The sequence below is a fragment of the Oryctolagus cuniculus genome, chromosome 12 (assembly GCF_051225735.1).
Source record: "Oryctolagus cuniculus isolate XC-2025 breed Fujian yellow rabbit chromosome 12, ASM5122573v1, whole genome shotgun sequence".
In the NCBI taxonomy this organism is placed as follows: domain Eukaryota; kingdom Metazoa; phylum Chordata; class Mammalia; order Lagomorpha; family Leporidae; genus Oryctolagus; species Oryctolagus cuniculus.
The window spans coordinates 104,980,102-104,993,803 of NC_142878.1; the positions used below are offsets into that span (position 1 = coordinate 104,980,102).

The 13,702-nt window shown below is 52.8% G+C and overlaps 1 protein-coding gene across 8 annotated transcripts in view; it reads left to right on the top strand.

Annotated features, from left to right (window-relative positions):
* The window catches only part of MTHFS (methenyltetrahydrofolate synthetase), a 176,031-nt gene that overhangs the window by 100,553 nt on the left and 61,776 nt on the right, over positions 1–13,702 (top strand). Inside the window, exon 3 of one of the 8 annotated variants that reach the window (XM_089309539.1) lies at positions 4,541–6,923. The exons of the other annotated variants lie outside the window; for them this stretch is intronic. Within the exon in view, the coding sequence (XP_089165665.1) occupies positions 4,541–4,560 (20 nt within the window). The 3' untranslated portion in view covers positions 4,561–6,923. Of the gene's footprint in view, positions 1–4,540; positions 6,924–13,702 lie in introns of those variants that run through there. 8 annotated transcript variants of the gene reach the window in all.

The window sequence follows — 13,702 nt, forward strand, 5'->3', positions numbered from 1 at the left end:
GGCTCCTCTTCTAGGAAAAGTGACCCAAGACGCCTTCTTTGGACATATTCACTGTGTTTCCTCCTGCGAATGGACTTTCCAGGGCCTGTCCTTCTGCCTGCCATGTTCTCCCTCCCCTCTAGTTGATGCTTAGCCCACCCAGGCCGCAGGCCCCGCCAGCTGTCGCTCCCCTAGGAAAGTAACGCCTTCACGGTCTGCTCTGGGTCAGATCTGACCTTGACCTCCCTGGCTGCTGCCCAGGGTCCCTCTCAGTGACCCGGCCGTTCCAGTTGTCTGTGTGGCTGTTGAGGGAATGCTTGACGTGTCTCCTTGGAAGGCAGGTTCCGTAAGGATTGAGATCGGAGCTGCTTCTCGCTCACCACTGTAAGCCCTGTGCCTAGGTTAGTGTCGTGCATCTGGTAGGTGCTCATCAAAGCCGGAGTGAAGGGATTGAAAATACTTGGGAGAAGGCAAAGGGGAGCGATGGGGGTGACCCTCACTGCCCTACGCTGCCCAGAGGGCAAGGTGGGGAGTTCTGGAAAGGTGTCCTTTGGGTGCGGTTCAGAGCAGAGCGTGGCCGTGCAGTGCTGGAGGCCAGAGCTGAGCCACCGCGGGCCTGGGTGACGTGTGAGGAGTTGCAGGATGAGGGTGGGTGACTTCCCGGCACGTGGAGCCAGGCCGATCTTGTCCTACGGTGACAGTTTTCCCTGTGGGCCTGAGTCTCCCTGTTGTTTTCTTTCTAGTACGTTCTGTGGAAGCAAGTCTCGTGGATTTGCTGGGAGTGGGACGCCAGTCCCTTGTGAGTTGTGTGTGCCTGGCACCTCCATGCCGCCCTGGTGGGTCCCTGCTCCTCGCGCTGTGGCAAGCCCCATCCTCAAGTGCAAGTGTCGGTCTTGGAGCACCAGCAGGCTCTGCGAGCAGCTGTCCTGTGCTTCACCCAACAGGAGGGCAGATGCCCCCTGGGAAGGGTGGGAGTGTGTCCAGCACTTTGTAGAACAGAGGAGACCAAGCGGGAGTCGCTGAACGCCGGCCATTTTCAGAGAACTGAGTTTGGCCTTTTAGGGACAGGAGCTCAGGAGATGGCCAGACGCCAGTTTGCATTGAACTGAGTGACTTCTAGAATCAGACCTTGCAGGCTATCAAGTTCAGCACTCCCTGCGTGTCGTGTGACAAAATCCCCGCACAGTGGCCTCAGTCCTCGGACCAACACCTCTAGTGACAGGAAGTCCCCGCACCCATGCCAGCAATGTCACCCATGTCAGCAACTCTCCCCCTAATGTTACTATCAAGCTCTGTTTAAAAACAAAATTGAGAGAGACAGACAGAGAGCGATCCCAAATGCCCACCATACTAGGGTCGCGTGGGGGCCCAAGTTGGGAGCCAGGAATTCAGTCCAGGTCTCCCATGTGGACAGTAGGAACTCAATTATCTGGCCATCACCACTTTTTTTTTCTTTTCTTTTTTTTTAGTTTCTAACACGTCCAGTACTGTTTACAGATACGGTTCTGAGAACATAATAATATTAATAATATTCCCTGTCTCCCTCCTGTCTACCTCCTTTCCCTCTTCCTTTGCCACTTCTCCCCTTCCCTTTTGAGATAATATATCTTTAATTTACATTGCAGCTAAGGGCTTAATGCGTTAGAGGAAGTCTTTTTTTTTTTTTTTCTTTTTTGGACAGGCAGAGTTAGACAGTGAGAGAGAGAGACAGAGAGAAAGGGCTTCCTTTTTCTGTTGGTTCACCCCCCAAATGGCCCCTACAGCCAGCATGCTGCACCGATCTGAAGCCAGGAGCCAGGTACTTCCTCCTGGTCTCCCATGGGGTGCAGGGCCCAAGCACTTGGGCCATCCTCCACTGCACTCCTGGGCCACAGCAGAGAGCTGGAATAGAAAAGGAGCAACCAGGACAGAACTGGCACCCTACCCGGGACTAGAACCCAGGGTGCCGGCGCCACAGGCGGAGGATTAGCCTAGTGAGCCACGGCGCCGGCCCGAGAGGAACTCTTGAGCTACAAGCAGCCATCAGAGGACTGTCTCCTAGGAGTGGGCCCAGGTTCGCAGCCCTGCTGTGCTCAGGCAGTGGCTGCAGCAGCTCTGGGGAAGCTTTGCTCAGTGTCCACATGGTAACGGATTTCAGGGCAGGCACTGGAGATCCGGGCAATGCGTTCCTGTGGCAACCGCACCCCAGTCTCCCCTCTGTGTCTGAGACAATCAACAGCTTTGCAACTGGGAGAAGGAAACGTTGACCTTGGTGTTTTTTTTTTTTGTTTGTTTGTTTGTTTACTTATTTGACAGGCACTGTTAGACAGTGAGAGAGAGAGACAGAGAGAAAGGTCTTCCTTCAGTTGGTTCACCCCACAAATGGCCGCTGTGGCCGGTGCTGCGCTGATCTGAAGCCAGGAGCCAGGTGCTTCCTCATGGTCTCAAATGCGGGAGCAGGGCCCAAGCACTTGGGCCATCCTCCACTGCACTCCCGGGCCACAGCAGAGAGCTGGACTGGAAGAGGAGCAGCTGGGACTAGAACCTGGTGCCCAAAGGGGTTGCCGGCGCTGCAGGTGGAGGATTAACCAAGTGAGCCACGGCGCCGGCCCGGCCTTGTTCCTGACAAAGGTATTGGCGACCCCAGAGAAGCCTATGCTTGGATCTGGAGCTCAGCTTTGCCTGCACCCTGGCTCACGTTGCAGAGGTGCCGCCTCTCCCGCACTGTCCTCACTGGGGGCAGAATTTGTTGGGTGGCAATGCTGATGTACTTGTTAGCTCCGTAGGGAATAGCGCAGCCAAATCACCATGTGTGTGGTACATGTCGGTCCAAAGGGGTTTCCCGTCCATCATCTCACTCGATCCTCACCCAAATCGTGTGGGGCTGGTAACTCAGGGGTCTCCATCTTATGGGTGGAGAGACCAAGTCATAAAGTCAAAAGCATTTATCAAAGTCATATGGCTGGCTGGCGCCGCCACTCAATAGGCTAATCCTCCGCCTTGCGGCGCCGGCACACCGGGTTCTAGTCCTGGTCGGGGCGCCGGATTCTGTCCCAGTTGCCCCTCTTCCAGGTCAGCTCTCTGCTGTGGCCAGGGAGTGCAGTGGAGGATGGCCCAAGTGCTTGGGCCCTGTACCCCATGGGAGACCAGGAGAAGCACCTGGCTCCTGCCATCGGATCAGCATGGTGCGCCGGCCGCAGCGGCCATTGGAGGGTGAACCAACAGCAAAGGAAGACCTTTCTCTCTGTCTCTCTCTCACTGTCCACTCTGCCTGTCAAAAAAAAAAAGTCATATGGCCACTCAGTGGGGGAACTGGGACCAAAATCCAGGTGTCTCATGCTGGATCCTAGATCCCTGTTATAACGCATCATGATGGTAGACTACCCGGGAACAAGGGAAAAGGACTAGACCTTTCTCCCTGTTTTTCTGTATCTGGTGGGATTTGTGATGAGCTCTTCTCCCCACCCCATCCCCACCCCAGTCTCAATTTTTTTGTGGCCTCCGAATCCAATGGATTGTGCATTCATGATAACTTTAGTAGGACAAGAAGCCACTTAAGTAAATAGATGTTTCATGACTTAGGAGGAAGAGGGAGAGATGGAAAGGGAGAGAGAGAAAGAGAGAGCGTTACCGTCCGCTGGTTCGCTCCACAGATGCCCACAGTAGCGCCACCCTGTGGCTGAAGCTGGGAACCTGCAACTCAGTCCAGGTCTCCCCTGTGGGTGGCAGGGACCCAACTACCTGAACCCTCACCTGCTGCCTCCCAGGGTCTGTGTTAACAAGAAGCCGGGATTCGGGGTGGAGCTGGGACACAACCTGAGGCACTTTGATAAGAGATGTGGGCGTCTCAACTGGAGACGTAACCACTCGGCCGTCTGCCTGCCCTGTTCCACCTCCGAAGCAATAGCTTAGAGACCACTCAAGTCCAGAAGCCTGAGGAACTGACAGGTTCATTTGTGTAGTCAGCTGCACGTTGAACTCTTGCCTGTCTCCAATGCAAGGCCAGTGAGCCCTGCTCAGTCATCACCTTACTGCATGTCTCAAGTCAGAGCGCCCACCTTGCTGAGCAAGAAAGTAGGGGTGTGTCCCCTCTCCCCCCTCTCTTCCCATCCCCCTCTCTTCCCATGGGGGCGCAGCTTTTCTGATGGTGGTGGCGTGGGACAGGGAGGGGCAAGGGTTTGAAGAGATGGAGGGTCCAAGCTTGGAGCTCTGCTCCAAAGGTTAACCCCAAGGTCAGAGGCCTGTTGTCTTCAACCCAAAGAAGAGATGCTCCTTCCGTCCCGGCTCATGGGATAGAAAACCTGCTGTGCCCACAGGGTTGGGCCACAGAGCAAAAGGTCAGTCACCTGTCCATCACATCTGACCAAAGCCTCCGAAGTATCAGGAAACTACCAAAGTCAAAACATAGCCGGAGAGGTTGGAGTCAAGGCCTCCTGATTTCCATTCTGATGATAGCAAGCATCACTGTTACTATAACAATAGGTCACATCTTTGCCATATAACCACATACAAAGCATCACTGGAGTAAATGGCCTTCTTTGGTTCACTTTCTTCCCTGCTTTCCGGTTTCTGTGTTCTCCAGCACCACAAATGCACCTGTAGAGGGGGTCTGCAAGCTCACCGTGTGTGGAATACACAGAACATCGGGCTGGTGCCTGAGGATGGAGCTGCAGAGTGCATCTGGTCTACGGTTGAACCTGGACTTCACCACCCACCCCTTTGCACAGAGCCAGCCTCAAATTTATGTACCGGAAGAAAAAAGAAATTTATTTACAGCAAAGTTAGTCCATTATTAGGGTGTGTACATGTGGGAATGTTTCCCGTCTGATGCACTGGCGATCGACTCAGAGAGACGGCTGAGGTCTGTGCAGGTGCACCCACGCAATCAGACCGAGGGAAGAGGGAAGTTACGGACGCTGGTGTAATTTCTGTATGTAAATCTGGCCTATGTGTATGTATTCCTTGTTCATTATCACTGAAGCACAATCAGGAGCCAATTTTTTTTTTCTTTCAAAAGAAGCCCCGCAGCTGAGCGAGCCTTTGGCTCTGCCAGGCTTCTCATGAAAATGATTGTCGGGGGGAAGGCACAAACACTTTTCTGCACATAATTGAGCTTATCAGGAAGTTTACAGTCTGCGGGGCAAATTGGAGGCCGTGTGTGTGTGTGTGTGTGTGTGTGTGTGAGAGAGAGAGAGAGAGAGAGAGAGAGAGAGAGAGATGGATGCTAAACGAAAAGGAATAAAATTTAGGGAGCGGGCTGACTTGTGTCCGTGGCTGCCTCAGAACACTGAATGCAATAACCTGAGCTCCTAGTCCTACGAATGTTTGGAGAGAACTTTTGGCCACCATTTTCAGGCCCTCTGACCATTGGTCACTGCAGCCTGTGTGCTCAAGGCGTGACACAGCGACAGACAAGCTGGTTTGGCCCGTGGGTTAGTAGAGCACACTGTAGACTTCTGGCAGTCTACTGGCCTCACAGAACAAGGAACGTGATGTCCCCAGTCCCATGGAGCACATGTTCACCCTGACGTTCATAATCAAAACCCCACCATGGATACCAAAGGAAAGCAAAGCAACAGCAGGCAGACTGTGGAGGGGGCGATCCATATCCAAATTCCAGCTGCCATTTTTGCAGAAATTGGCAAACTGATTACAAAACTCATGTAGAGGGGCTGGCGCTGTGGCGCAGTCGGTTAATCCCCCGCCTGCAGCACCAGCATCCCATATGGGCCCTGGTTCCAGTCCTGCCTGCCCCTCTTCCGAGCCAGCTCTCTGCGACGGCCTGGGAAAGCAGTGGAAGATGAACCAAGTCCTTGGGCCCCTGCACCCACGTGGGAGACCTGGAAGATGTATCTCACTCCTGGCTTTGGATTGGCACAGCTTTGGCCATTGTGGCCATCTGGGGAGCGAACCAACGGAAGGAAGACCTTTTTCTCTCTCTCCTTCTCACTGTCTGTAACTCTACCTCTCAAAATAAATAAATAAATAAAGAATAAAAAAATTTAAAAAGACTCATGTAGAAATGCAAAGAACTCAGAATAGCAAAAAAAAAAAAAAAAAAAAAAAAGCACTGGCTAACTCAAGTTTAAAATGTGCCACAGAGCTGCAGTAATTAAAACAGCATAGATTAGCACAGGGGTAAACACATAAATCAGGGGCTGACACTGTGGCATAGTCAGCTAAGCCTCCACCTGCAGCGCCCACATTCCATATGGGAGCTGGCGTGTGTCCTGGCTGCTCCTCTTCCAGTCTGGCTCTCTGCTGATGGCCTGGGGAAGCAGTGGAAGACGGCCCAAGTGCTTGGGCCCCTGCACTTATGTGGGAAATCCAGGGGAAGCTCCTGACTCCTGGCTTCTGATGGGCCCAACTATGGCCATTGCAGCCATCTGGGGAATGAGCCTTTTCTCTCTGTCTCTCCCTTTCTCTCTCTGTAACTTTGCCTCTCAATAAATAAATAAATAAAATCGTAAAGAAAACATGACTCAGTGATAGAGAACTGAGAACCCAGTAAGGAACCCTCACATTATGGTCAGCTGATTTTTGACAAGGATGCTAAGACAGCAACATGTGGGAAGAACACACATCTCAGCAAACTGCCCTGGGAAAACGACATCCGCATGCGCAAGCGTGCGGCGGGCCTCCTACCTCGCAGCAGACACCAACACCAGCAGAAAGGAATCCAAGGCAGCAGTGTCAGACATGCACACAGCTCGTAGAAGGAAGCATCAGATTCCATCTTCATGACCTCCGGGTAGGAAATGGTCTCTTAGAGGGGAAACCAAAAGCAGATCCGATGAAAGAAAAATAAAATAGATCCATCGGGATTTAGCAAAACGGAGAACCTGGGGGTTCCAGAAAACACGAGGGAGAAAGTGAAAGGACAACTCGTGCCTGACCATCGGCAGAGCCGGCAGTGCCGCCAGCAGAGAGGGAGTCCGAGATCAGAGAATGAGGAAGGAAGCTCTGTGTCATCGTCTTCTTCTTCTTCCTCTTCCTCCTCTTCTTCCTCTTCTTCCTCTTCTTCCTCCTCTTCCTCTTATTCCTCCTCCTCTTCCTCCTCTTCTTCCCCTCTTCTTCTTCCTCTCCCTCCCCTCCCCCTCCCCTCCTCCCCTTCTCCCTCCCCTCCTCCCCCTCCCCCTCCCCTCCTCCCCCTCCCCTCCTCCTCCCCTCCTCCCCCTCCCCTCCCCCTCCCCTTCCCCTCCTCTCCCCCTCCCCTCCTCCTCCTCCTCCTCCTCCTCCTCCTCCTCCTCCTCCTCCTCCTTCTTCTTCTTCTTCTTCTTCTTCACTATTAGAGAGGTGGAGAGAGAGCCAGAGCAGAGATGCTGTCTACCACTGGTTCACTCTCAAGAGCCCTGCATTGACCCTGGCTGTGCTCAAAGCCAGGAGCTGGGGACCCAACACAGGTCTCCAGCACAGGTGGCAAGGACCCAATCGTTTGACCAGGGAGGCAGCAGTTACAGACAGAGAGAGGGAGAGACAGAGAGAAGAGAGAGAGAGGTCTTCCATCCGCAGGTTCACTCCCCAAATGGCTACAATGGCCAGAGCTGCGCTGATCCGAAGCCAGGAGCCAGGAGCTTCTTCCAGGCCTCCCATGTGGGTTCAGGGGCCCAAGCACTTGGACCATCTTCCACTGCTTTCCCAGGCCATAGCAGGGAGCTGGATCAGAAGAGGAGCAGCTGAAACTCAAACCGGCGCCCAAATGAGATGCCAGCACCGCAGGTAGAGGTTTAACCTACTATGCCACAGGGCCGGCCTCACTTTTACATGTTTGTGAATCTCAGAGTGAGAGAGCCGGAGCCTGTTACCCAACATGCCTTCAGGAGCTAGACTGTATGGTACCTATTGGTCTTCCCAAGTTTGTCAGGACCATTTGTGGCACTAACATTTTGTGGCTGCGTGAGGCTGCCATCTAGCCTGGAAGGCAATCAGTATCAGAGAGAGAGAGAGAGAGAGAGAGAGAGAGAGAGATCAGAGAAATATCAGAATGGAGGGTGAGACTCAAGATGATAAGATGCTGTCACATACCATAGAATAGAAAAAAGTATTTGCAATTCCTACGTCTGATAAGGGACTGGTATTCAGAACTTTTACAACTCAGTGGTAAAAAGACATGCAACCCAATTAAAATGGGCAAAAGGGGACTGGCGTTGTAGTGCAGCCAGCAAAGTCGCCACCTGTGGTGCCGGCAACCCATATGGGCGCTGGTCCAAGTCCCGGATGCTCCACTTTCCATCCAGCTCCCTGCTAATGCGTCTGGGGAAGCAGAGGAACGTATCCCAAGTGCTAGGGCTCCTGCCCCCACATGAGAGACCTGAAAAAAGCTCCTGGCTTTGGCCTGGCACAGCCCTGGCCATTGCGGCCATTTGAGGAGTGAACCACTGGATGGAAGACCTCTCCCTCCCTCCCTCCCTCTGTAACTCTTTCACATAGATCAATTTCAAAAAAATAAAATAAAATAAAATAGGCAAAAGACCTGAGTAGACAGTTCTCCAAAAGAGAGATGCAGATGGGACAACACGCACATGAAAGGAAATGCAAATCCAAACCGCAGTGGGAGTGCGGCCCCTGGTGTGGCTAACAGAGGTGATCAGGAGTGCGGAGGAGCATGCGCAGAATGGGGACCCTCTGACTTCGCTGAGATACTGTGGCCTCTTTGAAAAGCAGCCTGGCATTTCCTCAAAATATCCAACATCGAGTGCCCATGTGACCCAGAAAAAAAGAGAGAGATGAAAATATACATCCACACAAACACCTGGACTTGAGGATTTAGAGCCAAACATGTCCAATGTAAATAGGCGACATTGAGAAACAACCCAAATATCCATCATGCTGAATAAACAAGATGTGGCATATCCTCACAATGGAATATTACTCAGCTGTGAAAAGGAACCAAGTAGTCGTACGTGCTACAATGGGGGAGAACCTTGAAGGCAGCATCGCCCGTGACAGCAGGACACAGGTGGCCCAGTGCTGTGGGAAGCACTCAGAGTAGGCTCTCAGAGACAGGATGTCTGTTGTTTAGGGCCAGGAGCTGGGGGCGGGGCAGATGAGGACAGTACCCACGGGAATGGTGGTGCCTTCTGCAGTGACAAAAATGTTCCAAAATTGCTTGTGGTGATGGTTGCATAATTCTGCTAAAAAAAAAAAAACTCTTAAAATCATAAAGCATATCATTTGAATTAGTGATTTGTATTAAGCTGAATTATATCTCGAATGAAGCTGTTTCGGAAAAGCAAAAGGCAGAGTCTCCTTCGTGTCTCCCCCCGGCCGTGTCTTGTCTCAGAATTAACACCACAAGCAGCAGCAAGCGCGTTCTATAGAAGCTCACCGAATTCTAAAGCTGCGGTGGGAAAGCCCCTCCCTCCCACTCCTTCGGCCTGAAGAGATGTGCTTGTTCACAGGGCCACAGGCAGGGCCCAGAATGGAAACACAGCCCCTACCCGGTGCCTGGGATGCAGTCTATGTCCATTCCGGTTCCCATGGACACCGCAGTCCCGCGGGTACCCTCAGGTCCCAGGCTCCCAGCTTCTCCCTGTATATTGAAGCTTCCTCGCCTTGCTTTCAATATGGCGCAGGTACGTCACGGAGCTGAGGGAGTGGTGCAGCTGGCACCTAATCACTGGCCCTAAAATCATTTATGTATTTATGTGAAAGAGAGGGAGAACCAGAGCGAGAGAGAGAAAGAGAGAGAGAGAGACTGAGAGAGAGAGAGAGAGATCTCCCATCCACTGGTTCACTCTCCAAATGGCCACAGCAACCAGGGCTGGGCCAGGTCAAAGCCAGAGGCCGGAAACACCACCCAGGTCTCCCACCTGGGGGGCAGGGACACAAGCACTTGGACCATCACCACTGCCCACCCAAGTGCATCAATAGGAAGCTAGACAGGAAGCAGAGCAGCCGGGAGTCCAATCATCCCTCAGGCATAGGCTAGCGTCAGAAGCCGCGGCTTAACCCGCTGCGGCACAGTTTTGGCCCACCCACGTGGTTCTGATCACCGGACATGTGAGGCCAAGCAGGAGCTGGCACATGAGGTGAGCACGCACCTCTCAGCCCCAACCCCAATCTGTTAAAACCCTCGCCCCAGGGAGCTCAGGACTTCAATAACAGCTGCCCTGGCTCCTTGTTTTGTGCTTTGCAATAAACACCTCCTCTCATTCGCCACTCTGGCACCATTGATTGGCTTTCTGCACGTGAATACAGTTTTGCAGGTTGTCCTATATCAGACCACACTTAGGGGACACATGCGATGGGCTGTTCTGGGGAGAGAGAGATCAAGAACATACTAGGCTGGCGCCACGGCTCAATAGGCTAATCCTCTGCCTGCGGCGCCGGCACACCGGGTTCTAGTCCCAGTCGGGGCGCCGGATTCTGTCCCAGTTGCCCCTCTTCCAGGCCGGCTCTCTGCTGTGGCCCGGGAATGCAGTGGAGGATGGCCCAAGTGCTTGGGCCCTGCACCCCATGGGAGACCAGGAGAAGCACCTGGCTCCTGGCTTTGGATCAGCGCAGTGCACCGGCCGCAGTGCGCCGGCCGCAGCGACCATTGGAGGGTGAACCAACAGTAAAGGAAGACCTTTCTCTCTGTCTCTCTCTCACTGTCCACTATGCCTGTCAAAAACAACAACAACAACAACAACAACAAACAAATAAAATAAAAAGAAGCAGGTGCCATTTGAAAGATGTGTCCTGTACTGGCCCAACGTGAAGGGGACACTTCAAGAACTTGGTCCCGACATGGTCCTCGTTCTTCCACCCAGGCAGTCTGGCTTCCTGAGAACATCCCTGTGTCTGGGGCAGCCAGGATGGATTCAGTGAGACTGAAAGACCTACTGCTCATTTTGGGGCAGATAACCATGGAAAAGGGAAATGGGTAAATACTGGAGAAATATTCCCCCATGGAAGGCCTCCTCTCATCTTCAGGTGCACCTGCTCTTGACGGTGCCTATGACTGAAAAAAAGCCTGTCTTGAGAGGCGAGAAGAAGCTCGCCAGGTGGGAAAAATTGGGAGCATTTTAAGCAGGATGAACCACACGTCCAAACGAGATGAGAGGGCTAGTCTTGTACCCCGCCCCTTTGAACGCTCTTCACAGCCCCCAGCGCTGCGGGTCGGTCATTTGGCTGACTCCATCCTACTCAGCGCTTCTGCGGTCCTCCACGGATTCCGCCGCACGCCGGTCCTTTTGGCAAGCCCTGGGGAAGAGCTGGCATCGTCTCGACCTTGCTTCTCTCCAGCTCGGTATCCAACCCTGTGCCTTACCCAGAGAAGGTGGAAGGCACCTAGTGGGTCCTTGATTTATTTTTGATGAGCAGTGAATGATGGTGCGGCGCGCAGTACGTCTTCAGTCTTCGCGAGGAGGTCAAGGACAGAGTGTGATACTGTGGTTTTGCTGACCGAACATCAGCTGAGGAGGATGAGGACATGCTTGCTCTTTAAAAACTGGCTCATCAACTTGATGGTCAATTTTTTTTTTAAACCATTAGGCTCTTGCTATGCTGGCCCTGATATCTCCGAGAGTGTCAGATTAGGGGAGGGGTGAGAGGCAGGACATTAGAAGGGCTAACCTGCCTCCTGAGTGGCTGGAGGCTATCACAGGCGTGGAGAAGAGAGGCCGGGAATCTGGAGCCAATCAAGCTGACCTGCAGGAGGCTCACGACTTTGGTAGAACAGATACAGCTGTCACCACTGGATGTCGCCGGCACCTGCTCCTCCCTTGATTTGGCTGCTGTTTTGAGCAATACCAAGTCTAAGGGAGATTGACTTCAGGATCACGCGTCCCCCAGGGACCCAGGGAATTCAGAAACTTCTTTGCAATCAGACAGCAGTTCAGCCACACGTGGATGGGCCCCTCCGTGTTTGTTCCCATTACTGCAAATAGAAGTCTAACTCAGTGCCCCATCCCCCAAGGCGTGTGGCTTGGCAGGTGGTTGGAATGTGCCTAAGGACCATGCCCTCTATATGGCCTAGAAGAGCGTGCCGGGAGCTGGCTGGCCGACCTCATTCATCTGGGCAGGGAGCAGAGCCTTCAGTGGTGAATACAAATGCAGGCAAGTGGCTTCGGACCCTAGGGAAAAAAAAATGATAAATAGCTTCATTTCATTTATCCAATTTCTTTTCTACTTTTTCATCTAATTTCAAATTATTTCACGGAGGATGCACATTTTATTAATAAATCACTATTTGGGAAATGACAGAAAATGGATTTTGGCAAAAGGGATCTTGGCCCTCATTTGCAGTCTACCCTGGAACGGAGTAGCAGCTGCCCAGGCCTCCTTGGCTGTGAGCGCCAGGAGGCGGCACCCATGTGTCACTCGGCCCCATAGTCTCTGCCCCTCCTGGTGTTCTCCAGGCATCTACCATGATGCCTCAGCACTAGAAATTGGAGAACTAAGTGCACCAGAACTACCGTGCCTTCAGCGAGTGGCTGGTTGACCTTTGGGCAGCTCAGCCAAAAGCTTTCGTGATGGTTAGATGGCAACACAGTATAGGATGCGGTTGACCTTTAGCTCTACCAAAGGTCACCAGCACTGGGACTGGAGGGAGGCAGGTGACCTGTGCTTGCACGGCTCTGACAGTGAGTGCATCACCAAACGTTCCGCCGTAGCCCTCTGCCTGGTCTCCACCCGGTCCCGATCTTGAGTATTGGGCAGGTACAGTGAATGACTGAATTTCCCTCACACGGATCTTCTGGGAGCGGGGCAGGCGACTCCACACATCAGCAAAGTCCCTGAGGGTGATTCGGGTACCACACGATCAGGGGTCAGAGCAAGGGGGCGTCCTTCCCTCCTCAGGTAACTGATCCTCGGGAGCAGGTGCAAGCTGATTGACAGCCCTGTGGCCAGCAAGGAAGAGGTGGCTGAATAATTATCAATGGTGGCAAAAACCATGGGAGCAAGAGCGCGTGCAAGATTTAACCTTGGAATTAACTAGATGTATGACTCTGAGTCACTTGGCAAATAAGGCATCTAATTTCCCGGTGGCTTTTAATGTAGCTTCGCAGTTGTTCCTGTAAATAGTGGAACCGGAGCAGCAGAGAAAGCCATTGTTTCTGAAGGTGACGCATAGATGCTGAGTCCATCCCCTGTAATTTTCCACGGACCAGTGGCCCCTCATGGCAAATGCTGATTGGGCTAATGGGAACTCATTCAGGTGTTTAGTTCGGGTGGGAATGGGGTGTGTCTGGTGACTGGCTTTGCAGATGATTAATTCATCAATAATATCTTCTCACTATAAAGAGTTTTGACTTCTTCATAACCTTGCAGCCGATGTGTCAACTTCTTAGATAATGGTGAATTCCTATGTGTATATGACAGTCATTCAACAAATCCATGGAAAATGAATTTTTTTTTGACAGGCAGAGTGGAAAGTGAGAGAGAGAGAGAGAGAGAGAAAGGTCTTCCTTTGCCGTTGGTTCACTCTCCAATGGCCGCCGCGGCTGGTGCGCTGCGGCCGGCGCACTGCGCTGATCCGATGGCAGGAGCCAGGTGCTTCTCCTGGTCTCCCATGGGGTGCAGGGCCCAAGCACTTGGGCCATCCTCCACTGCCTTCCCGGGCCACAGCAGAGAGCTGGCCTGGAAGAGGGGCAACCGGGGCAGAATCCGGCGCCCTGACCGGGACTAGAACCCGGTGTGCTGGCACCACAAGGCGGAGGATTAGCCTAGTGAGCTGCGGCGCCGGCCAGAAAATGAAATTAAAAGGTATGTATATTCCGGTGCAAGATAATTTTGCAATCCACACATATGAGGAGGT